The 26,513-nt window shown below is 39.9% G+C and overlaps 1 protein-coding gene across 1 annotated transcript; it reads left to right on the top strand.

The window, feature by feature from the left end:
* LOC140371479 (kinesin light chain 2-like) lies at positions 1 to 25,342 on the top strand. Its single transcript, XM_072458644.1, has 13 exons — positions 1 to 241; positions 1,951 to 2,287; positions 6,254 to 6,470; positions 6,542 to 6,731; positions 11,793 to 11,966; positions 13,148 to 13,247; positions 14,375 to 14,424; positions 14,525 to 14,589; positions 15,247 to 15,355; positions 15,788 to 15,910; positions 17,433 to 17,557; positions 22,001 to 22,058; positions 22,139 to 25,342. Exons 1-13 carry the CDS (start codon positions 14 to 16, stop codon positions 22,220 to 22,222), a joined length of 1,860 nt encoding a protein of 619 aa, XP_072314745.1. The 5' UTR covers positions 1 to 13; the 3' UTR covers positions 22,223 to 25,342.
* Positions 25,343 to 26,513: the final 1,171 nt, after the last annotated feature.

Below are 26,513 nucleotides of genomic sequence, written 5' to 3'. Positions count from 1 at the left end.
TGAAAAGCGTGCCATGTCCACGATGGTGTACCCACGCGACGAGTCCCTGGAGCGGCTCAGTCAGGACGAGATCGTGCTGAACACCAAGGCGGTGATGCAGGGGCTGGAGACGCTCCGGGGGGAACACGCCCAGCTCCTCAACTCCCTGCTGGACTGCGCGCAGCCCCCCGCCGCCCAGGAGAAGTCCGGGGCCCTAAGGAAGAGCCTGGAGGCCATCGAGCTCGGGCTGGGGGAGGCGCAGGTGAGAAGCACGGAGCGGTTGTAGCGGTTTGGTTTTGGGTGATACGGGAGCGGTCAGTCGCCTTGTGCTCATGTGTCGCTCCCAGTTTGTCCTCAGAGCATCAGATTTGTCCTTTTTTATTCAAACTGTCAAAATGGAAGATGAATTTAGGCGAAAATTACAGTATTTTCGGGACTATAAGTCACCTTTTTTCATAGTTTTGGCCGGGGTGCGACTTATACTTATATACATATATTCCGGAGCGACTTATATGTGATATTATTTGTTATTTTCACACTTGCAACCGCATTTCATGCTCCAGAGCAACTTATATATGTTTTTTTCTTCTCTATTATGCATTTTTTGGCTGGTGCGACTTATAGTCCAGAATGACAAATCCTTTTATATTGACTAATGAAAGGCACAAAGAGGTGTGTGGTCAGAAGGTTTATGTACAGTAGCCTCCAGACAGGGTGTGGTCCTGCTCCCAGACCTGATACAACAAACTTTATCTTCATTAAATTGTGAACAATAACGGAGCATTTAACATTTTATGAGCCGTATAGATTTTAACATCGCAATACCACGGCAACACATATCGGATGCGTCTGTAATATGTTTCTGTATTTTAACCAGGTTTAATCGCAGTTTAGGTTCAATCTGTGACGTGGTGTTACTAATACACTCACAGCAGTTATGTGTGAGCGATTGAGCGATTTATAAGGAGGAAACGGTAAAAAATATATCGTGATTTGTGATATTGTGTTGTCAAAAGTTAGTTTGAAGTGTTCCATTTCCAATCTAAATGTTTTTTGAATGAATTGAACAAAGCCTTGGTAATAGCGGTGAGAGTCATATTGAGATTGTTTTGGAGATTTGCAAAATTAGAAGAAAAAAAAAGAACAGACATTAATAAATATAGCTATGGATTGTAATTTATGCACTTTTAAAACAAAATTATTTAAATATATTACGGTATACCGGTTTTCTTTTCATAACTTCTCATGCTTATTTTTTTCTTTTGTATTTTGGAATATGACAGAAAAATGCAACAAAATCTTGTTTTAGAATGAAAAAGTAGCATATCTACAGTTCTGTTTGCCTCCTCAAGATCTCAAGATATCATCACAGCTCCATAATGAATACAAATATATAAAGAATATAACTAATAGTCCAGGGGAAAACATATAATTCTTCAAAGTAACCAAAGGGTAAAGAGGAACGCTTCATGGACCTCCAGGCTGTGATGGAAAGAATGGAACGTTCAAGTATAATAAATACAATAAAACAAAGTACTCTCTTCTACCGTATTTTCTGGACTATAAGTCGCACCGGACTATAAGTAGCACCAGCCAAAAAATGCATAATAGAGAAGAAAAAAACATATATAAGTCGCACTGGAGTATGAAATGCGGTTGCAAGTGTGAAAATAACAAATAATATCACATACAAGTCGCTCCGGAGTATAAGTATATAAGTATAAATATAAGTATAAGTCGCACTCCGGCCGAAACTATAAAAAAACTGCAACTTATAGTCCAGAAAATACGGTAATTTAAGCTCCTTTATTAGTTATGCCATACATAAACATAGATGACCTGTTTTAGCATGCTTTGTTCATGAAGTTCCTGCTCTCTGGACGGGGGGGAGCATCGTCCGCCTTCCTACGGGACGCTTTCACCCTTAAACGGTAAACGCCGCCCCCTAAAGCCCCGCCCTCTGCCCCGCAGGTGATCATCGCCCTGTCCAGCCACCTGAGCGCCGTGGAGTCGGAGAAGCAGAAGCTGCGCGCTCAGGTGCGGCGCCTGTGCCAGGAGAACCAGTGGCTGCGGGACGAGCTGGCCGGCACCCAGCACAAGCTCCAGCGCAGCGAGCAGAGCGTGGCCCAGCTGGAGGAGGAGAAGAAGCACCTAGAGTTCATGAACCAGATCAAGAAGTTCGACGATGACGCGTCGCCCTCCGAGGATAAGAACCAGAGTGGCGGCGGCGGCGGAGGAGGCGGCGATAAGGACAAGGACAAGGACAGTCTGGACGATCTGTTCCCCAACGACGATGACCAAGGGCCGGGTAAGACGAAGCCGCAGCTGCCCCGGGGCGTGAAGGAATGCAAAATTAATGGGTTTAATGTCGGATTATGGGACGTTTCAGGCAAAGTGATACAATTTAGTGCACTTTTAATCCTTTAATGATCAATGATGGATTTTATTACTTTTGTTGCTGCAGTGAAATATCTAAAGCCAATCTTAATTCATTTATCAGATTTTAGTTTAATGGCACAGTTGACCAGAATTCTGACACAAAAGTTAAATATGTCATAAATATGGGGGAAAATGCTTAAATTAGACTTAAAAACAGACTTTCACAGACTTGTTTTTGTGCTGAGATGATCGGCAACAACAATGAACGATCGCACGAGACGTTTTTAATTAAATGGACGTATTAGACTCCGCGGTGGAGCTTCTAAGAGTGTCAGGACGAGCAGAGCGACCGATGCACGGCGCTGCTGAACACGTTAAACAGTGCGAATGTGAGAGCGCTTCATTCAGCTGGAAACCGGGGTTGTTTTAGCAGAATTGAGGGTTTATCACAATTTTTCCTGCTCGTTTTACACAAATCTTCGTATCACATTCCACGCTTTACATGATTACGTTGAAGTGGACGTGAATTAACTTCTGTTTTTGAAAAAAATACAGCCGAGCGTGAATAAAATGCTCTTCCGTCAGGAGAAAACCCGCAAAATTACAAATAATTTTCACGATTTTGCCGCTCTAATATAATTTGTGTTCATTTGCATTAGAATAAAAGTCACAATTTGGTTCACGGTGCAGAAAGTTAGATGCCAAAGTGTAAAATGTGTACAAACCCTTCTAAATATGAAGTATTTGCCTTATTACTAATGCTTGATGTTTATTTGGCTCTACATTTTCACAGTAAAACACGGGGAGATGACACTAGACGATAAAACAAAATAAAGTACTTTTTAATTTCTAACGTTTGCCTCTGGGGCCCAGTAGCAGATGTCCCGCGGCCCGGTTTAGGGCCCCGGCTTGGTGGTTTTGGGCCCCTGCTCTAAACTACAGGGTTAACATGATTTTTTTCTTCTCAAGACTGGATATTTAGTTTGATAATTACACCTGCAGAGTGTTGTGCAGCTCCACATCAGCATTTCTCCCGTTCTAGACACATTTCCTGTTGTAAGTGATCATATAAAGCATTACCTCGTTCAGTGTAGGCAGCAGAGTTTACGACAGAGTTTACACCGGAACACAAGCTGCTCAGACGTTCTGATTTAGATCTTTGTTTTTCAGTTTTGGCTCAAAGGTTTTTTAACACCAAATGTTTAGAGCTGAGCAATCCGTTTGCACTTTTCTCTTTCCAACGCAAATGTGTGTTTTTTCCTTTTCCAAGTGTTGTTTTGGAGAGATGCAAAATGAATTAATTAAATGAGACATGACAAGGACAGGACAAAGTAAATCGTTTAAAAGGATGTCGCTGTAAAGTAACATTTCTGCATTATGTCTATGTAATTTAAACTATTTATAAAGGTTAAAGAATATATAGATTTTCATTTTTTTAAACATACAGCAGCAGAAACTTACATAAAACAAACTGACCTATGTAAAATAATAATAAAAGAAAAATTATTAATAATAATAATAATGATGATAATGATAATAATAATAGTAATGATGATAATAATAATAAAAAATATCAATAATAATAATAATAATAGTAATAATAATGATAATGATGATGAAAATAAAAATAAAAATGATAATAATTAAAAAAAAAAAATTATAACAAAGAAATCATATAAGACATCAAATAAAAACAACTGTGATTTCTCAAGCCGCATTTTCCATCATTTTTTCCACCGTTAATATTCCGTTATCGTCTTGTATGATCTTTGAACCTTCACGGTGACATTTCCAGGCAGGTTTTGGCACGTTTCTGCTGGATTAACTGCAGATATTGTCTGAATATTGTCATTGGAATAGCACCAGCTCGCCGGCTCAGAGCAGCGTAACACATTATCTGTGCATTTGGACGTACACCTCCCACACTCAGCGCCATTAGTAAACCAGGAAGTGCTGAGGCAATTGAATTATTGATGGAGAAACGTACAGCGCGTCCTTTGAAGTTCGCTCTTCATCTTCTCAGTTTCTATAGGAACAACATTCTCATTCTTGGGTTGTACTGTGACCATGGTTATCATTTTCAGGCTTTAGGCTGCTCTGCGTGACTGTTAAGTGCGTTTTGTGCTGTCTGTCCATGGTGACATGGTGCCTTAGTCCATCGAATTGTTTATTAGTCAAATAATTGTTTTATTGGGAATTGTTTCATTTACAGAAAAAAACTCCAGAAGGGAGAAGACATGAAATAAGAGTAAAAGTGGAGTTTAGTCTGCCTTTTTACATCTAAATTCATTGACTTTTTGTATAAATGTTATCTAGTGTTGAGAGCTTTTGCCAGTGCCACGCTCTTTGCTTTGTTTTGGTCCGATTTGTCCCGGTTTGAGCCCAGTTTAATCCAGACGTAGGCTTTGTTTGGTTCTGTTTTAGTCCTGGTATAGTCTTGTTTTAGTCCTGGTTTAGTCCTGGTTTAATCCTGGTTTAGTCCTGGTTTAATCCTGGTTTAGTCCTGGTTTAGTCCTGGTTTAGTCCTGGTATAGTCCTGGTATAGTCCCGGTTTAGTCCCGGTATAGTCCCGGTATAGTCCCGGTATAGTCCTGGTATAGTCCTGGTTTAGTCCTGCTGTTGTCGAGAATCAGATGTGGCTTAAGTGTCACAAACCCTTATTAACATGTAAATACAGCTATATTAATGCGTCTTCTACTGGACCTTTGCAGTTCCAGTGTTGAATTCAGAGTTAAGAGTGTTGTCCTTTTTATAGACTTATCCACAACCTGGTTTTGAACATGTGGCGCTCCAAAAGCTCAATATTTTCACAGAATTGCAATGAGACTTGTTAAAATTGCACACAAAAACATTACTGAGCAAACAAAGATAGACTTCTAACTGTTTCCTGTAGTGGAAGTCATAAGTCATAAGTTGTGGTGCTGTGGATCATGTGCTGCAGAATGGGCCCCAGTGTCTGCTCTGGTTCAAGATCGTGTTCAGTGTTTATTCATTTACTCATAAAGACTCTTCAGTTACGGTGGCGCAAACTGTACACGAGTCATGACATCACGCCTCATGTTTAAAATCATCTCGTGTCCGTGCTTATCTTTTAGGTTTTTCTGTTTTGGAAGGTCACGTACGAAGGAAATTTGACAAAACTCAGACAAATCATTTAAAAATAAGGCGTATAATGTGGTGTGGCGTCCCAACAACATAAACAGGGAAAAGATAGAGCATTTTTGTCTTAATTTTCCTCTATTATTACTTAAAGTTGTCAAAGTATCAATACCAGAGACTCTTCTATACTAAAACTGAATACTAATGTGAATAAATATTGATACTGGCAAAAGACACATTAAAAAAAACACATTTATTTAAATTATCTTTGAGGAATAGTTCTAGAAAGGTCCTGATCTATGTAATTTCCTGTATAACACTACATGGTATAAATAAACTACTATGATTTTGTGTTGGAATTTACAGTTTATAATCTTAAAAAGAGTCATTTTTCTTACAATTCTGGTTATTGAATAAATGTAAAAAGCCTGAGGAGTCGACAGAAGAGTTCTAATGCAGTTTCTAATGCAGGAGAAATGTATTTCCATCGTTATTTATTAGACATTTAAATGATATAAAGAATGCTGTTTTGAGAATATACAAAATGTGAATATCAAGGTTATTGTTTATAGTAAAAATCGCTTCAAAAAGACCTGATTTAAAAATAAAAAATATATATATGTTTTTGTCGTAAACGTTCAGATAAGTATATATTTGTGATTCATTTTACAAACAATTTACATTTTTCTGATGATTAAACCTCAACTAATACCTTTTACACGAAAAAAAAGTTCAGATTAATTTCCGTCACGCTCATCCGTTTGCTCATGGAACCCCCTCCTCTCGCCCGCCGCAGCCCAGCCGAGCGGGGAGGCGGCCGCTCAGCAGGGGGGCTACGAGATCCCCGCCCGCCTCCGGACCCTCCACAACCTGGTGATCCAGTACGCCTCGCAGGGCCGCTACGAGGTGGCCGTGCCGCTCTGCAAACAGGCGCTGGAGGACCTGGAGAAGACCTCGGGACACGACCACCCCGACGTGGCCACCATGCTCAACATCCTCGCTCTGGTGTACAGGTCAGGAGCGTGTTTTTCGGGGTCTCGATACAGCGTCACGCTCTAATCTCTCATATTTATGTACCGCACAGGGACCAGAACAAGTACAAAGAAGCGGCCCACCTCCTGAACGACGCTCTGGCCATCAGGGAGAAGACCCTGGGGAAGGACCACCCGGCCGTGGCGGCGACGCTCAACAACCTGGCCGTGCTTTACGGCAAGAGGGGCAAATACAAGGAGGCGGAGCCGCTGTGCAAGAGGGCGCTGGAGATCAGGGAGAAGGTGATGTCTCTGTTTGTGTCAGCAGGGCCTTTTCCAACGTTTATATTCCCGTGCGACTGTTCTCGTGCTTTTCTTTTCTATTGCGACACTGAAATTGACCCACGGTGGCACGGTAAAGGTTGTGTTATTGTCAGTGTGGGAAAGGGCAGGCATGTGATTATAACTTTGTCTAGTGGATCTTTGATTGTAGCTTATTTGTTCTACCACTTTCAACTCATTCAAAAAGCACAGTTCAACTATTGCTGGTGATATAAGAACCATATTTTCCGGAGTATAAGTTGCACCAGCCAAAAAATGCATAATAGAGAAGACAAAAACATATATAAGTCACACTGGAGTATGAAATGCAGTTGCAAGTGTGAAAATAACAAATAATAAGATAAGAATATAGCCGCAAGCGGCAATGATCGGCCCTCGCCACGCCGCCGCCACACCGCCGCCACGCCGCAAGAGGAGGGGGCGCTAACGCGCCCCAATTGTCCTTTTATTACGCCTACTGCTGAATCTGTGACGCTGTCACATCTTCTCCCCTTTGTTTTACCATCAAAAAGCTATTTTATTTTGAATTCTTGGCAAAATGTGCGGCTTTACCGCACAGACACCGTGACTCTTTGAATGAAAATGTGGATAACTTTTGATGGTCCACCCCTGAAGATGAGTCTCACCAAATTTCAGGTTAATAGGGCTGACGCCCTGGGAGGAGTTTGTGAAAGTCTAAAGTGTAAACATGTTCTGGCGATTTCCCCATTGGAATAACATGAAAGGTTTCGGTCATCGTTACGGCAACGCCATAACAATTATGACATGGGTCTCATTGACTTTTTTGATGGGGATGCTAAAATTGAGTTGTGTGTCAAATTTCATATAATTTCGCAAAACTAAACATTTAACCTCCATATAAAATCTGTAGGGGGCGCTGTGGCGCCAAATTAATTTATTTCACTTCAAGTAGGTTTAGGGCAAAGAGGTTAACAACTGATTCTAATTTGACGCAATTCGGACTTTATCTGCGCAAACGGCAGAAATTTTAAATATGGGAGATTTCTGAAATTCTAGCTACAGTTTGCGGCTTCGCCGCACAGAGACCGTGAGAGGTATCAATGTAATTTGGATAACTTTTGATGTCCCACTCCTCAGTAGCATTTTCACCAAATTTCAGCTTTTTAGGGCCAACGCCCTGGGAGGAGTTCGTAAAAGTACGACGTTTGGAAAAACTCCGAAGTCATGTTTAGCCATTTTTGAAGCAATATGGCCGACATTTGGTTGGGCGGACGGCGTTGCCGTAATAATATTTTTTACTTCTCTTGTCACCATCTACCTCTGCGCCAAATTTCATGATTCTACGATTAGATTTTTTTTGGGTCATTTCCCATCTCTCAATGCATTTTTGGTACATTTGGGGGCGCTGACGCGCCAATTTTTTTTATTTTAGAAAAGGGAAATAGCCAGAATGTAGAGAGGCACGATTTTTAGAGGTGTGAACATTTTTGTGACTTTTCGTCAATGTTCACTGGGTGAAAAATAGGGGGGTTGGTCCCGAGAAGAAGAAGAAGAAGAAAGAATTAAAGCCGCAAGCGGCATCCAACGGCCCTCGCCGGCCGCCGGCCTTCCGACTCTGCGCTTTCGACTTGATAAAGATGGCGCCCTTATTGTGTTGAATTAAAAAAGAACTTGACAGACGGCAACACATTGGACATGGCCAATCCAGTGCAAATGAACACAAGTGTCAGTCAAATTTGCTGCGCCGCCGCACAGAGACCGTAGCACTTAGAATATAAATATGGATAACTTTTGATGCCCCGCTTGTGTAGATGATATTTCCCAAAGTAAAGCTTGATCGAGCTATTGCCCACGGAGGAGTTTGTTAAAGTGTGAAGCATGAATTTGAACATTTCAAAGATTTGGCGTTTTCCCATTTGTGACAGTATATTTGCAGCTCCACGGCACAGAGACCGTACCACTTGAAATCAAAATATGACTGACTTTTGATGCCCCGCTTGTGTAGATGATTTTCCCCAAATATTAGATTGATCGGGCAATCGCCCTAGGAGGAGTTCGTTAAAGTGTGAAGCGTAAAAATGTGGTCATTTTAGAGATTTCGCTGTTTTCCCATTTCTGACATATATTTGCGGGTCCGCCACACAGAGACCGGAGCACTTAGAATCAAAATATGGATAAGTTTTGATGCCCCGCTTGTGTAGATGATATTCTCCAAATATGAACTTGATCGGACAATCGCCCTAGGAGGAGTTCGTTAAAGTGTGAAGCGTAAAAATGTGGTGATTTGAGCGATTCTACGATTTTCCCATAAGGATAACATGGGATGTTTCTGTCATCGCTACGGTTACGCTGTACAAAATATGACTTTGGCTCTCATACTTTTATGATTTGGATGGCAAATTAGAATTTTGTTCAAAATATCATATCATTTGGAAAAACTCTATTGTTTATAGGCCACTCTGAAGGCCAAATAGTCAGAATTCTGGGAAACGTTTGCGGCTTCGTCGCACAGAGACCGTAAAATCTATCCTTAAAATTTTGGATAACTTTAGATGCCCCACTTGTCTAGAGGACGTACACCGATTTTGAGGTCGGTGGGCAAAACGCACTAGGAGGAGTTCGTTAAAGTGTGAAACAGAAAAATGTGGATATTCAAGAGATTTAGCGGTTTTCCCATAGGGATAACATGGGAGGTTTATGTCATCGCTACGACTACGCCGTAAAAATTAAGGCATTTGTCTGATTGGCTTTTTTGATCGGGACGCCAAAATAGAATTTTGGGTAAAGTTTAGAAAATTTTAGTAAAACTAATTCTTGACCTTCAATGTTAATTTAAAGGTCACTCTGTAGGGGGCGCTATCGCGCCCATTTCAATTTTGTCATCATAAACTGGTCCAAACTAGAAAGTTGAACAACTGATTCAAATTTGGTCCTAATCGGACTTGTTTTGATCAAATGGGAACAATTTTTAGATCTGCAATATCCCAAAATAAGTTGTCCAACTTTGCGGCTGCGCCGCACACAGACCGTAAAAGGTATCTCAAAAAATTGGATAACTTTAGATGCCCCACTTGTCCAGAGGACATACGCCGATTTTGAAGTTGGTGGGCAAAACGCCCTAGGAGGAGTTCGTCAAAGTTTGACGTGAACAAAATGGCTAACACAGCGTGTTTTCATTTTCAAAGGAAGATGGCGGCCATAGGGTAAGTCTGGGGGCGTGGCCACAATAATATTTGTTTTTTGTCCTCACAAGAGGAATGCGTGTTCCGAATTTCGTAGCTTTACGACAAAGTTGACCTCGGGGCGTCTCCCATAGGCGCAATGTATTTTGACTTTTGTCGGTGGCGCTGTCGCGCCATTTTTTTAGGAAAAAAAAAATGGCCCAGAAAAAACAAAATTTTTCGCCGATTCTGAATTTTGGGCAAAGTTTGGTGAGTTTTTGAGCATGTTCAGGGGGTCAAATTAGAGATCAAAGCGCTGAAGAAGAACAAGAAAAATAAAAATAATAATATCTTTAGCAAAAACAATATAGCCGTTTCCACTATAATAACAAATGATACATCGTTTGAAAGCTCTAAGCCTTCCCGATGCCGTCATGGGGTGGAATCATCATTACGAGCGCTTACGCGCTCATCACTCCCTATTCCGTCGGGATGCCCCGCCCACTCCCCATAGACTTCCATTGATTTGAGCAGATACAAGCATGGCCCATGCCTGCGGCATGGACTCTCGCGTACAGGACGATGCCAGGAGGGTTTTTGGAGGAATGCAGCGCTTCGCGCTGCTGTTGTCAACAATGAGTGAATGGGCTACGCCCATTCACTCATTGTTGACTATTTCTGTCATAGCAGGAGTAAGTATGCATGATCCATGCATTCGGCATGGGCTAGTTCACTGTACTTGCCAGGGGCGACGGGGTACCAAACATGCGGGCTGCGCCCGCATGTTTAGTCAGACAGTTGCAACGCTGCCTTCGGCAGCGTTGCGGGAGCAATAGGCCCTCCGCCCTGCTGGGGCTCGGGCCTAATAATATTCCGATGCGAAAACAATGTTTCCCATTTTTCAAATATCATAAACTATACATTTTCGGAAAGCGCTCGCGCTTTCCTACCTCATGGTGTGGGTCCCTGGTCACTGACGGGTACTTTCGTTAATTTTGAGTGGGCTCCGCCCACTTTGTGTTTTTGGCCCTCTATACAGTAATAATGTTCAATTTTTGCATTACATGCTTATATGCACGGAACATGCAAGAGATGGGGAACGTATTCGTGAGCTACTTAGCGCAAATGAGTGCTTTATATGGGGATGACGACCGCGAAGCGGTCGTCATCTCAATGTAAAGTGCTCGTTTAGTGCGCACTTTTGCACGGGCTTCGCCCGTTTACAACGGTAATGTTCCATTTTCCTACTACTAATTAGTATGCACGGGGCGTGCATGAGTGAAGGAGTGCGTTAGTGAGTGTTTGGAAGTGGGCGAGCGCTTCGCGCTTTCGCAGCCGTGCTTCGCACGGCCTTACGAGATTAATAGGCCTCTCGCCAGTTTGTGGCGCTCGGGCCTAATAAGATAAGATAAGATATTCCTTTATTGTCCCACATGGGGAAATTTCATTGGTGCAACGCAGGTAGATACAGAGGTAGATACAATAAGAGATACACGAAAAAAAAGTAGATACAATACAGAGGTAGATACAATAAGAGGTAGATAATAATATCACATAAGTCGCTCCGGAGTATAAGTATATAAGTATAAATATAAGTATAAGTCGCACCCCGGCCAAAACTAAAAAATGTGCGACTTATAGTCCGGAAAATACGGTAAGTAGTTTGTAGCATTTGATGATTGGCAAGTCACCTTTGAGAAGGTAAATTAAATAGCGCTGTTTCTATCCTTGTTTAGGTGGATGCTTGTTTTAATGAATAAGAGAAAATATCAGCTTCTTTTTGCTCATTGTTCTTGTGTTTTCCATTATATCAAAGTGTTTCCAATCCCTATATCTATAATTCAGTTCAAATACAGAGATGTACGGTTCATAAAAGTGATTTGTCCCTGGTCTTGTGCAGGTTTTGGGGAAGTACCACCCGGACGTGGCCAAGCAGCTGAACAACCTGGCCCTGCTGTGTCAGAACCAGGGCAAGTACGACGAGGTGGAGTATTACTACAGACGAGCTCTGGAGATCTACGAGTCCAAACTGGGAGCAGACGACCCCAACGTGGCCAAGACCAAGAACAACCTGGTGTGTAGGGGACCCTGACCCCGTCCCCGACCCCGACCCTAACCCTGACCCTGACCCTGACCCTGACCCTGCAGCATTTAAGGGCAAGACCAGAGCGAGAACGAGACCGGGACAAGTCTAGTTTAGCACGAGACCAGGATCAGACCAGGACCATGAGGAACAGTTTACTGAATGTCTAAACTGTGATGCCATAACTGATGATGATGATACTAATTTTAATAATAATTAAATTATAACTTATTTGTATGATAATTTTAATAACTTTAATAATAATAATTCTAATAATAACTTTAATCATAAAAATAATAACTTTAGTAATACAAATAATAAAACATGTAATAATAATACTTTTTATAATAATACTTTTAATAATTTGAATAATAATTCTGATATGTTTAATGATAATAATTATAATAACTGTATTCATCAAAATAATAATGACTTTGATAATAAAAAAATATAATAATCATAATTCATATAATCATTTTGATGATAATAATATACATTTTAATAATAATTTCAATAGGGAAAATATGTTGGCACTGACTGTAAAAAGCAGGAAATGAAGCGACTGAAGAGGCCGATTGCTCTGCTGCTGTGAAGGGCGTGGTACTGTCACAACTATTTACATATAAAGAAATAGGCTCGTTTTGAATAACAATTTTGGTACCACAATATTAGACAATTAGCTCTAATTTTAAACACAGAATAGTACTTTCATTCTGTTTTCATGTGGTCTTTTACTAGTTCTGAGATCATTCTAAAACTGCTCAGGAAAGGTCACATTTTGTCCTATGTATATGTATTTTCAGTATTGATACTCGTTCAAATGAGTATCTAGTTTTAGTAGTGATCAGTATCCATTTTTGTCCCTTTTGCCAGCCCTAGAGGGACATTTTTACAGATTGTTGTGATATAATTCAGCTCTGCTCAGACACGGGGATCAAGTGTGAACTCTCAGAAGAAGCAAAGAGCAGAAATGTAGAAGGAACATTAGGGCGGATGGTTTAGGAGATTGGTAAATGATTGAGGGTCAAAAAGCAGGTTGCGATTGACTGAAAACTACATATTTATGATGAGAAACACAGACTTCCTGGTTGAACTTGTGCTGCAGTTTAAACAGAGCTTTTACAGTCGTTTCTGTCCTCTTTCTAATCCTCATCGATCACGCTTCTCCTCAGGCCACGTGCTACTTGAAGCAGGGGAAGTTCAAAGACGCCGAGGCGCTGTACAAGGAGATCCTGACCCGAGCGCACGAAAAGGAGTTTGGGTCGGTCAACAGTGAGTACTAAACACGTGTATCCAGAACGTGTATCCAGAACGCGTATCCAGAACGTATATCCAGAACGTATATCCAGAAACACGCGTCCGAACGCCGCTGAAGTTTACGGACTCGACTGCCAGCACATATGGGACATCTCACTTCAAACGTGAATTATTTTGAAGGGAACTCCTGTCAACATCCACAATAAAATGCCAGATAATGTGGTAGTCCAATTTCTTAAAGGCGCAGTACGTGATTTTTGCCGTCTTCTACTTCTTGACTTCTATACTTTGCAGTGAATAATCAGAATGTGAGGAAGAAGTGACCAGAGTTTTAATGTCACTGCTAACAATAATAACTAGCCTGGGCACTTCCTGGTTCTCGGACGTTAAAAGGCTTTATAATTAGACGCAGACAGCACACCGCGGTTTCATTTTGACCCTGAATATCTGTACTGGGCTGAGCTACATGGGCAAAAAAACTGGTGCCGCCACTCGAAGTTTGCACTGATTTGACATAAAGACATATTTACTTCAGGTAAGTAAATATGTAAATAAAGGTCCACCATGTCATTTATTTATTTTTAGTGATGTAATGTAATGCACGTCTCGCTGTACGTTTTTGTTTTATGAATGAAAGTAAAGCAGGCAAATGGCACTAAAAACCCATTGATTGAAAACGCAATATTTTAAAAATAAATGTCATTGTATCAAAACATATTTGCACCTTTTTGCATATTTTTACCTGATTAAATCCAAAAGAAGACGTTCTGCGACACAGTGGCCCCATTTACTTGTATTGTAAAGCCTCTTTGTTTCACTGTTGCCCTCCAAATCCAAAATGAACTCCACGACTTTGAGCGCGGCACGTTCCTCTGTCGTAGTGGGTCTGGATTTGGCTCCTCCCCCTCGCCCTCGCCCCTGCTCTCACCGCGGGACACTGGATTATGTCTCTGGGGCTTAATGTCCTCCGCTATAAGCCTATCAAAACCCTCTGCTGCTTCTCACATGACCGGCGCGAGGGAATTAAGGGAATTTCTGACCATTTCACATTAAAAACTGACATGCGGGTCAAATAAAAACAGCCGGATGTTTCAAAATGTACTCAAAAGATCCTCGTTTACTGTCATTTGTGCTTTTCGCAGACGATAACAAGCCGATCTGGATGCACGCCGAGGAACGCGAGGAGAGCAAGGTTCGGACTGCGTGTGTTCTACTCACGTTAATGACATTTATTAATTACATTTTAATGTTAATCAGTAAATGTCGTCCTCTGTGTGCGGCTGGTGTTACAGGGGAAGCGCAAGGAAGGGCCGTACGTGGAGTATGGGAGCTGGTACAAAGCCTGCAAAGTGGACAGGTAGATGTGCTACTCTGAACGTGAAAGAACGACTCATTACGAGGCTTTAATTGGCGAATGAAATGATTGGTTAATTGTAGACTTAATGAGGGATCACTTAAGTGGGGTGAACTAGCAAAAGGTCTCAAACGATCTCTGTGAGCCGACCCAAAGTGCACAGACAAGAAAAGTACTAGTAAATTGATTATTCGTGTGTGAAATGGCAGAATAAATTCACAATCCATTCCCTCATCTCCAGTTTACTAATCCCGGGCCGTTTCTTTTCTGCTTTTACCCTCATGAATTTGTCAAAATAAGACGATTAATCAATAATAATCAATAAGATGATTGTGCCACAACCGATTAATTGACTTAACGACTGACGACTTGCAGCTCTAATAGTAATAATTCAGTATAGTTCCTCATTAAAAGATAATTCAATATTTTGTTTAAGTTAAAATAATATAAATGTAAATTGTAATTTTTCGACAACATTTATTCAGTATTTAAATAATTACGTTGTAGCCATTTCGGTGTTAATATTGACATTTTATCAATATTTATTGTATTTTTTTTCTTGCAATTACAGAGAAAATATGCCTTTTTATCTGTGTACACCGCTCTATTCATTCAATTATTCGTACGTAGATATAATAAGAGTTGGACGTGTGTTTGCAGCCCCACGGTGAACACCACCCTCAAAAGCCTGGGGGCGCTGTACCGTCGCCAGGGGAAACTGGAGGCGGCGGAGACTCTGGAGGAGTGCGCCAGCAAGTCCCGAAAACAGGTCTGAGCGCGGAGCGGAGTAGAAGCCATGAAGGAGACGCATTCGAACTGGCATTTCACATTGTGAAACTTAAAAGAATCTGCTCATTGTATGTTTGTGCTGATAAAACATACGAAATACTGTTTATGATCTTAGATTAATGTCCCCGCCCACAAAGAGACGCAGTTTACTAGAGTAACACGGTCGCTAAATGATCTGAATGCTTTATCAATCCTCAATGGAAGTTATTAAGTTATTGCGGCTCAAGAAAACATCCAACCTCATGAAAAATGCATTGTTTTAAGGCAAACTTGTATAAAAATCTGAACTGCTGCAGGCTTTTATAACGTACATGGCAGTTTTAATTAAGTCCGGTCACTGCTGTCGCTAAGGAACGGCGGCGTACCTGCTGCGCCGCTGCTGGAAGTAGTAATGCGTTTTGTCTGTCTGAAGGGGATTGATGCCTTCAACCAGAGCAAGGTGGTGGAGATCCTGAAGGACGGAGGCGAGCGCAGACAAAGGGACGTGAACGGCCCTCAGCACGGAGAAGGGGACGACCCGGCCGAGTGGAACGGGGTCAGTGCCGTGTGCAAATGCAGCCGGTTTTATGTGTGTTACATGTGCGGCGTGTTACATGTGCTGAGTGTTACATGTGCGGCGTGTTACATGTGCGGCGTGTTACATGTGCGCCGTGTTACATGTGCGGCGTGTTACATGTGCGCCGTGTTACATGTGCGCCGTGTTACATGTGCGCCGTGTTACATGTGCGCCAGCCAAAAAAATGCATAATAGAGAAGAAAAAAACATATAAGTCACACTGGAGTATGAAATGCAGTTGCAAGTGTGAAAATAACAAATAATATCACATATAAGTCGCTTCGGAGTATAAGTATAATAACTATGAAAAAGGGTGCGACTTATAGTCCGGAAAATACGGTACAGCGTGTTAAATGTACAGCATGTTATTACATGTACAGCGTGTTATTACATGTACAGCGTGTTATTACATGTACAGCATGTTAAATGTACAGCGTGTTATTACATGTACAGCGTGTTAAATGTACAGCGTGTTATTACATGTACAGCGTGTTAAATGTACAGCGTGTTATTACATGTACAGCGTGTTAAATGTACAGCGTGTTATTACATGTACAGCGTGTTAAATGTACAGCGTGTTATTACATGTTCAGTGTAAGAGGGGATGGACTGTGATTGGGTATTTGTTTTGCACGGGGGTTTTTGTAGTTTGGTATTGAAATATAAGTTGGTTTAGTGTTAGGTTGGTATTGAATTATAAGTTCAGTTGTTTTTAAAAAAGTGCTATGTTTTTCAGGCATTTTGTTCTGAACTGTTCCGGAAGATGGTCATTTTACATTTTGTTCATTGTAAACCGCAATATTGATCTAAATTGGCTTAATGATAGAGGCATTTCCACTGACTTCCTGTTCAAAGCTGCAGAACTGAGAAACACAGCTTCTTCATAGCTTTTCACCGTATCAAGCAGCTCATTTTTATTTACGCATTTTTAGTTTTGTTTTGAAGAATGGATACTGAACATTTTGAGCCCTTTGCTTATGATTCGGAGTCTTAATTTTTCAAGTAATCACAACTAAAGACAGAAAATTGCACTCCGTTTACTCGCAAATAAACTAACAATGAAGAAACACGGTTGCAACAAGGTTTAAAGGTCAACTAATATGTCTCCTGTAAGATTTTCTCTACCAACTTTACATTCAAACTCATTCAAAAACAAATTCCGTTCACAACAGTAGGCTTCTCCGGCAGCTACCGTCTTCTCCGCACTATAAGGCGCACTTAAAAGCCTTTCATTTTCTCAAAAATCGACAGTACGCCTTATAATCCAGTGCGCCCTATAGTCTGGAAAATACGGTAATCCTGATCAATATACTCGAGCTGTGGAGTTGTTTTCCGTGTGTATTCCTTCATGTACTTTTTGCGTAATATTAATTTAAAGCTCGATTCTTTCATCGTACTGTTTTGTGTGTGTTTGACATAGAACTTACCGTATTTTCCGGACTATAAGTTGCACCTTTTTATAATCATATTGTTTGTTTGTTTGTTTGTTTGTTTTTCTCAGGACGGTAACGGTTCTCTGCGTCGCTCCGGCTCTTTCGGAAAGATCCGCGACGCCCTGAGGAGGAGCAGCGAGATGTTGGTGAAGAAGCTGCAGGGGAGCGGGCCCCAGGAGCCCCGTAACCCCGGGTAACGCCCTTTTACAATACACCGTGTCCAATTGTGCCCACGTTATTTATACCGGAGGGACAAATCTGGGGTCGGACCTCCATAAAACATACACAAACAAAAGAAGCTAGCTTATCCGTCTTCTGAGGCGATTGTACAGTCTGTCAACGGTATTTGTTATATCGTTTGAAACTATCTCTGCCACGTAAATCTAAAATTAAACTTAGGCGTAAAACCATCCATTATTAACCCATTATTAAAGAGAAATGCTGTTTATTTTACGTATTTATAATAATAATAATAATAACTTTTATTTATATAGCGCTTTTCAGTGACCCAAAGACGCTGAACATAATAAAAAAAGGGGGGGGTATTTACAGACAGGGGGGACAACACGTACAGAACACATTAATATACAGATAAAATGAACAAGACAGAAGAAGTAGAGAGAAAAAGATGGGGATGTAACAGGTTGAACACAAACGGATTATAAAGCGTTAAATTTTGGTCGATCAGTCGGGCGATGGAGTCTTAGTTGACCAACATTTGTATTGTAATTTATTGGCATTAATAAGGATCTCTGTAGTTTAATCTGCCAGTTTACAGACAAATACAATGTTTATTACTAGTTTTCTGTGTAAATATTTGTAGCTGATCCTTTGGACGCTGCCGTTTGGTTTAGAGTCTGTCCATAGAGATACATATTTACTGGTTTAGAGAGATTTTACCGCCACCTTTTACTTGATTAATCCATGTACACACTTGGGGATGCATACCTAAACCCACGTTTATTACATTACATCATGTTTATTACATTACTACACGTTTATTACATTACTACAGAGCACGTTCATTACATTACTACAGTACACGTTTATTACATTACTACAGTACACGTTCATTACATTACTACAGTACACGTTTATTACATTACTGCACGTTTATTACATTACTACACGTTTATTACATTACTACAGTACACGTTTATTACAGTACACGTTTATTACATTACTGCACGTTTATTACATTACTGCACGTTTATTACATTACTACAGCGCACGTTTATTACATTACTACAGTACACGTTTATTACATTACTACAGTACACGTTTATTAAATTACTGCACGTTTATTACATTATTGCACGTTTATTAAATTACTGCACGTTTATTACATTACTGAACGTTTATTACATTACACGTTTATTACATTACTGCACGTTTATTACATTACTGCACGTTTATTACATTACTGCACGTTTATTACATTACTACAGTACACGTTTATTAAATTACTTCACGTTTATTACATTACTGCACGTTTATTAAATTACTGCACGTTTATTACATTACTGCACGTTTATTACATTACTGCACGTTTATTACATTACTGCGGTACACGTTTATTACATTACTACGGTACACGTTTATTACATTACTGCACGTTTATTACATTACTGCGGTACACGTTTATTACATTACTACGGTACACGTTTATTACATTACTGCACGTTTATTACATTACTACAGTACATTACTACAGTGCACGCTTATTACATTACTACAGTACACGTTTATTACATTACTGCACGTTTATTACATTACTACAGTACATTACTACAGTGCACGCTTATTACATTACTACAGTACACGTTTATTACATTACTGCACGTTTATTACATTACTACAGTACATTACTACAGTGCACGCTTATTACATTACTACAGTACACGTTCATTACATTACTACAGTACACGTTTATTACATTACTGCACGTTTATTACATTACTACACGTTTATTACATTACTACACGTTCATTACATTACTACAGTACACGTTTATTACATTACTACAGTACACCTTTATTACATTACTACAGTACACCTTTATTACATTACTACGGTACACCTTTATTACATTACTACAGTACACCTTTATTACATTACTACAGTACACCTTTATTACATTACTACAGTACACCTTTATTACATTACTACGGTACACGTTTATTACATTACTACGGTACACGTTTATTACATTACTGCACGTTTATTACATTACTACAGTACATTACTACAGTGCACGCTTATTACATTACTACATTACATTACTACAGTGCACGCTTATTACATTACTACAGTACACGTTCATTACATTACTACAGTACACGTTTATTACATTACTGCACGTTTATTACATTACTGCACGTTTATTACATTACTACACGTTTATTACATTACTACACGTTCATTACATTACTACAGTACACGTTCAGGTTCAAGTCCGGATTCGAATCCAGAGGATCAGGTTCAGGTCCGGACCTAATGAGTCCGGCTGAACTCATGCCATTTTTGCATAATGTTATAACAGCATAACACAAGACACTTCGCTAAATTAAGTTGAAGACACTTGAACAAGGACGACTATCAAACACAAGGCTTAACTGCAGATTGAAATAAACTCAATTTATCTGGTTTATTCACTGTTTATTAACAGAAGTTACAACTTACAAATCACAAGCTACGAGCTAGCTAACACACATTCATGTGTTTTACTAGAGGAACAACCTCCGAACAAGAGCAAGTTGAGTATTGGTATTGGGGCAGCTGTTTCAGCTGATACTATGTTTGTCAAGTGTGTTACTGGTTTGACTGGGCTGTTCCCCACACCTGAAGTTTAATGCCTTTTGATACATTTCCACTCTTTAATTTTGCAGATCCATTGGCATCAAAGTCATGTAAAAACCTTCAAAAACTCGCATAAAAGTCAACTCAAACCACTATAAATCAATCAACTTAGCAGTATCAAAAATAGAATATGAAAATATTTTACACTACACACAATACATCATATTAACAGCATTAAACACAAGACCATATTTAACAACTGTAGAATACAAATACTATTACAAAATATAAGCTCCAATTAATGAATCCAGCAATTAAACAATATTACTTTGACTTAGTATTTACTTAGATGTATAAATATGTATCTGGCACATTAACCCACTGGAATAAATGCTACATCACACCACAACATAACAGTTATTTTATTCATATTGTAGCGACCCTAGTCTCTAGTGCGCGTGCGTGCGGTCTCTGGGGCGGAGCTAAGAGCGGGTTCAGGAGACCAGGTAGTTTTTGATGTTCCTGTTCCATCACCATGGTTACGGCCAACAGTAACCAACTCTGTTCAAGAAATAAAGTGACAACTTCGGTCTCTCGCATCTTTAAACTCATTTCACCCGCTTCAACTTCTGCCGCGGGGAAGACGTGTGCGTCGCTGATGCTCCGGGCCATTGATAGCGATGTCAGTGTTTACGTCTTTTCCAGCGCGAATTTCGCGATCTATGGAAGGTTTAGGATGGTTTAGATTCTAGAACATAAAGGATATAGAATGTGAGTGGTAGATTTTTAATGAGTCCAGAACCGAATCACCGGGGTTTTGGTTTTTTTGGACCTGAACCGAAACGTTTTTACAAGTCCAGATCCGGTCCTGCGGAGCGGTACGCATCCCTACACACACTGCATGTCTTTGGTACATTACAGCCTTTAGTTGCGTATAGTGTTTTTTCTGTGTTTACTTCAGTCGGTGTACGCAGACGTTTTCGTGTATTGATGGACATATTGGCGGTTGTATTCGTTGAACCGAGCTTAAAAATAAGACTGCACTTAACCTTCTGCAACAATAACCTTTCTTCATTGTTCACTCGGAGCACATTTTTGAAGACAATGGAAAAGTTTAAGTTGCTGATTTTATCAACTGAAACGTTAAAGTGCTGCACCCTAAACATTAAAGTGCCTATGACAGGTTTTTACGAGTTTAAATTTTTGACTGTATTTGGTGTATTTGTACCTGCTGTAAATATAAATGATCGAGCAGGTATTTGTGGAGAAAATGCTGAAAAAGCTGTTGAAAATGACAGGAAGTGACATCACACTAGGAACACTCACTCCAGTCAAAGTTTATGCAGAATTTACTCAAATAAACTACTTTTTTTGACGATCTAAAGATTATTTCAACAAATTAAAGTTGCTCTTATATATTTGTATTTGTCATATGAAAACTAATTGTGACTTTAGATACGTTTTTGCCCAGTGTCTGCTGGGTAATTTCTTAGTATGATGTCATCAATTACAAACAGGAAGTGACATTATAAACTTAAAAAATTAGCTATTCTGGGATAACATTTTCATAATGTTTAGCAAATTTTCAAATATGTTTATCTTAACTGCATTTTAGTTCAGTGAGTCCTCCGACCTGTAGGGGGCACTTTAAATACAAACAGGAAGTGACATTATAAACCTAAAAAATGTTGGCATAGCATTTTTATAATTTTTAGCAAATTTCAAAGTATATTCATCCTAACTGCATTATTTTAGTTCATTTTAGTTCCGACCTGCAGGGGGCACTTTACATACACGTGAGACTCATGTAAGGTTTTGTTTCTGTTTCCTTCTGTAGAATGAAAAGAGCCAGCTCCCTCAACTTCCTGAACAAGAGCACAGAGGAGACCGCGCAGGTGACGCATTTACGCCCGTGACAGTCAAACCATCTCACAAATGTACGCATGCCAATCACATCTCTCCGTTCCCATCGCAGGACGACAACTCCGTGCTCTCCGACTCCAAGGTGTTGAGCGCCAGCAACGTGGACCTGACCCGGCGCAACTCCGTGATTGGTTAGATCGACTCGGCGAGGGGCGGGGCTTGACTCAACAACAACAACAACAACGTCAAAATTGCCTAAAGCTTATTTTTTAAAACCATCGTAAAACACCGTCACCGGAGACGTTTCGCTGCTGTACGCGCCGCTAAGTACACGGCGCTAGGTACACGTCGCTAAGTCCATGACGCTAAGTACACTTCCATTAGCATGCTGCGCCGTAGAGCGTGAAAGTGCGCGCCCGAACGCCTCGCACGCCGTACATCTACTACACATATCTCAATCTAGCTTTCTTTTTTTACACCGTAGACGGTTTAATGTCAGATTTAGCTCAGAAAGATTGTACTTTTCACCGATAGCATGAAAATTAGCGGCGGCTAACCAATCGTTTAATGTAGAGGAATTGGTATTTTTCAAACGTGGACGCTAACCATCGGCAGCCTCACGTTTTGCCTTCTCGTTTTTGTACATATCGTTTTAAATTATTCACGTTTTTCCCTCCGTGTTCTGTGCGTGTCGATTTCACTTTCTTTACACTCTTTTTGACGGGTCGTGAAACTGGAAAATACAACGAGGAAGGAAAACGTTTTAAATGAACAAATCGCAGAGAACCCCGATCACAAAAATGGTGTTTATTGCGTTTTATTGGTACTTTTCTGTGACTGAATCTTATATTTGCACTCAAAACTCGACATCAGAATCTAATATATGGCAAATTGCACTGTTGTTGCCCACATGTTCTTGTTTTTTTTAAATCATTTTGTTTCTAGACCGTTTATTCTGTACATTAATCGTTGTTGTAGTTGCCAGGGGAAACCAAAACATACTAATAGTCTTCAGTGTGTTCAATTCTGGAAAAATATGTACGTCTTTAGATGCTGTGGAAAAGTCTTGAGCCGTTTATCGAACATTTATGACTGTTTTTGTTTACAATCGTTTGACTGCGTTTTCTTTTGTCGTTCTCGTAAACTTTAAGCGACAAATGGGATTTTTGTCGTTGCGTTTCGGCTCGGATTGTCCTTTTTGTCGTGAGAATGGATCTGTGTAAAGACACTGGAATTGTCGCGCGTCGCCGGTCGTAAGTCGGTGATTCGCACGTTTAGATGCGCAAAATCCATGACTAAATTGGGATTAAACGCGGATCAGAACCTGAACCACTCGACCACGATCGAACCAGGACTAGAACAGGACCAAAACAAGTCTACATCGTAACTAAACTGGGATTGGACGAGGCACAAACACAAGTCTGAGGTCCTGAGTCGAGGCCCTCGTTATAGTTTGTCGTGAGTTGTGGTGGAAAGTTTCAATTTGAGAGAAAAATATCAACTCTTCAAAGTACAAATGTCATGTTGTCCGTCTAAAAATAAGAGGTTAAAGCTCTAAAAAGCATTAACTGGACTCTTCTTGCACCTGCAGTACCTCTTCAGCCCACTAGGGGACCTCATACCTCACTTCGCTGGTCCAATCGATTGTTTTTCTGAACGTTGTCGTGCACGTGAAGCAATTGTGATCCAGCGTTTTAAGATTTTCTCGTTCACTTGGTTATTTGCTAACGTCGACCAAGGCAAGTGGAATACCAAGAGATTAGTCCAAAGAATGTGTAGAACGCGGACAAATGTGTGGGAACTTACCGGGGAATGGAAGTTTGGTTCATCTCGAAAGTCATAACTATAATTATGCATGCAAATACAGGAGGCAACGATGTACTCGAGTACAAGTTAAAACTGTATTAAGTAACATTATTTAACGTAGATTTGGGAATGATTAAAGATGTAGTGATCTCGATAAAGCGACAGAATCTTAATTTAATGTACGTATTTTTGTGTCATCGAATAAGATTACCCCTCAGCCATTTCAGACGGGCTCGTGTCGTAAAAATGATTTAAAAAAAAAAAAAAAAAAAAAATTGATAAAATTAATAATCATGTTTATTCAGGTCACAATATAATCGTAAGAACCAAAAAATAATAATCGCGACCATTTTAGAAGCTAAATTAAGTCTTTTTTTTTGGTTCAATTTGCAGTCTAAAGACCTAAATGGCTGTTTTTGTCATATTTTTGTCTTTATTTTATCTTTCAGAAAGTTACATGTTGTGAAAGCCGGTCACAAATGTCAAGAATAAACATGTCAAACCACGGGAATGAAAGAAAATGAAAGATTTCACTGTTGTTTAGTCACAATCTCAATAATCGTAACACTAAAACGCGATATCGTGACTTCCCTGTAAACCGTATTTTCCACACTATAAGGCGCACCAGATTATAACACGAATCAAGCAAAACAGAACGCGCACCACACAAAATCGCTTCGTGGTCGGTAAGCACAACCAGAATTAATCCATATATAAGGCGCACTGTGGCTTTTTGATCAAATGAAAGGCTTTTAAGTGCGCCTTATAGTGCAAAAAATACGGTACAGTACTTTTTTTGTTTTGTTACTTTTTGTTACTTACTTTGCTTTTGTCACTTTCCACCCCCGCTTTTAATTCCTCACACTTCTTACCTGGCTCATAATGTTTTTAATCCGTCAGCTTTCGTTAGTTGTTTAGGCGGGAAAAGGGTAAAGCGTAAGTCAAGCGCAGAAAGACCAGAAACTATCGAAAATGATTAGAACGGTACGTCGGTTTACCCGTTTCCAGCAAATATTGTACAGAATATAGTTAGTTTGTGATGGTCAGCCGCTCACTCCTTCACAAATACAACGTAGCATCACTACTTTTAGATCCTCACAATAGAAATCGTGTAAACAATCGCTCATGACCGCGTCTACAGTTACAATTATGAAGGTTTCTTTCCCTGCGGAGCGTTACGGCTTTGCTCAAAAGTCACGTGTATTCTTATCGTGAGCTTGGGCCGCCTCTCCACAAACCAGACCCGTAACTTATGACTCCTTTTCGCTTCAATTCCGACAATCTCCACCTGAAAAGTGAGTCGTCGTGACACGCTCCAATCACCTGCAATACCAAATTATCCTCTGTTTGCTCTAAGTATCTGTAGATAAATGGACACTGGTTTATTTAAAAATGGTTGTAAATACTTCTCACATGTGCAGATTTCACAGTTGTGTCCGTGTATTTATAGATATACAGTATATCGACTGCGTACTACCTGCTGTTATCAGAAAACTACTGTATCCGCTCTTATATTAAACTGCTGCCGTTTTGACGCTTCTCACGTGATTGTAAAAGGGGCCAATTAAATGTCAATAAAGTAGCGACACTTTTAAACTGGATTGTGTCTTTGCCTCTTGTTTCGCGTGTGTCGTCGAGCGTCTAAATAAGGTCTGTCTCGTCTGTGACTTCCTGCCAAAGGAAATCAAACTCACCACAGTTTGGAACAGACCGGTGAGCTCCTGTGCACTCAGAAGAGCTCTCTCTGCATCGCCACGGCAACACAAGTAAGATATTTACATGTGTTTTATTGGAATTCTGAAGTATTGTTTTGCATGTTGTTGATTTGTGCTTTAACTCTAATGTCACGTGCAGTTTTGTTGTTTTTATCTTGTGTAAAACTCCTGAAATAGATATTTTATTGCCTTTTGTCTGTTAATGTGAATAATATTAAAGGTGCACTGTGTAACTTTTTCTTTTCTCCATGCAGACTTAGTTAATGTTCCGTAGTATCTTGTATTTATGCATTTACAGGTGAGTTCATTGCAGTAAACAAAGGCTAAACTGACTTCAAAATGGCACTTCACTTTATTTATATATATATTTTATAAACTGAAACGTTTCCAAATCATAATAACAAAAAATTATGATAAATACACTACAATAAAATCAAATAAATAAACCGTAAATAATCTAAAACAAATAGTGGCTAAACACAACAAATGGAATGAAACCATAAAAGATAAAAAGAAAATAAATTAAAAAAATAAAATAAAATGCACTGAAAATTATTTACATTCATAATATCTGTAGAATATGTAATTAAAAATAAAAACTTTCTTTTCAAAATGTCTCTTTTTGCATTTAAACTCTTCATGATTCTTCCTCACCACAAATAAAATGACATTGACTGTACTTTGAGCGGGCTCGCCTCGTCACAGACCTGACCTGTAACTTGGCCTGGTGATGTTACGCTCACGTTCAGTGCCATCATTACAGCTATAACCCCAGACAAAGTGATGGCATCTCCATGGAAACAAGCGGGCGACGGACTCCCAGTCATTTCGTATTTATATTCAAAGTATTTTTATTTCATGCGTGCCATTTATTCACACAGTATTTATAGTCGAGAATTATTGCAAATTTTTTAAATGTTGCACTTTATCGTTTGTGACTCCGAGAGTGTTTCTGATGGTGAAGTT

This window comes from Eucyclogobius newberryi, unplaced genomic scaffold (assembly GCF_026437365.1).
Source record: "Eucyclogobius newberryi isolate DKJ021-1_F unplaced genomic scaffold, fEucNew1.0.hap1 SCAF_22, whole genome shotgun sequence".
Taxonomy (NCBI): domain Eukaryota; kingdom Metazoa; phylum Chordata; class Actinopteri; order Gobiiformes; family Gobiidae; genus Eucyclogobius; species Eucyclogobius newberryi.
This window is presented reverse-complemented; position numbering and strand designations above follow the sequence as displayed.

What these genes read in the sequence shown, in the direction of transcription:
- LOC140371479 (XM_072458644.1), top strand. Translation starts at nt 14, where the DNA reads ATGTCCACGATGGTGTACCCACGCGACGAGTCCCTGGAGCGGCTCAGT. An exon ending in GGAGTTTGGGTCGGTCAACA is followed by an intron (nt 13,248 to 14,374) that starts GTGAGTACTAAA and finishes TGCTTTTCGCAG; the next exon opens with ACGATAACAAGCCGATCTGG. An exon ending in AGGAACGCGAGGAGAGCAAG is followed by an intron (nt 14,425 to 14,524) that starts GTTCGGACTGCG and finishes CTGGTGTTACAG; the next exon opens with GGGAAGCGCAAGGAAGGGCC.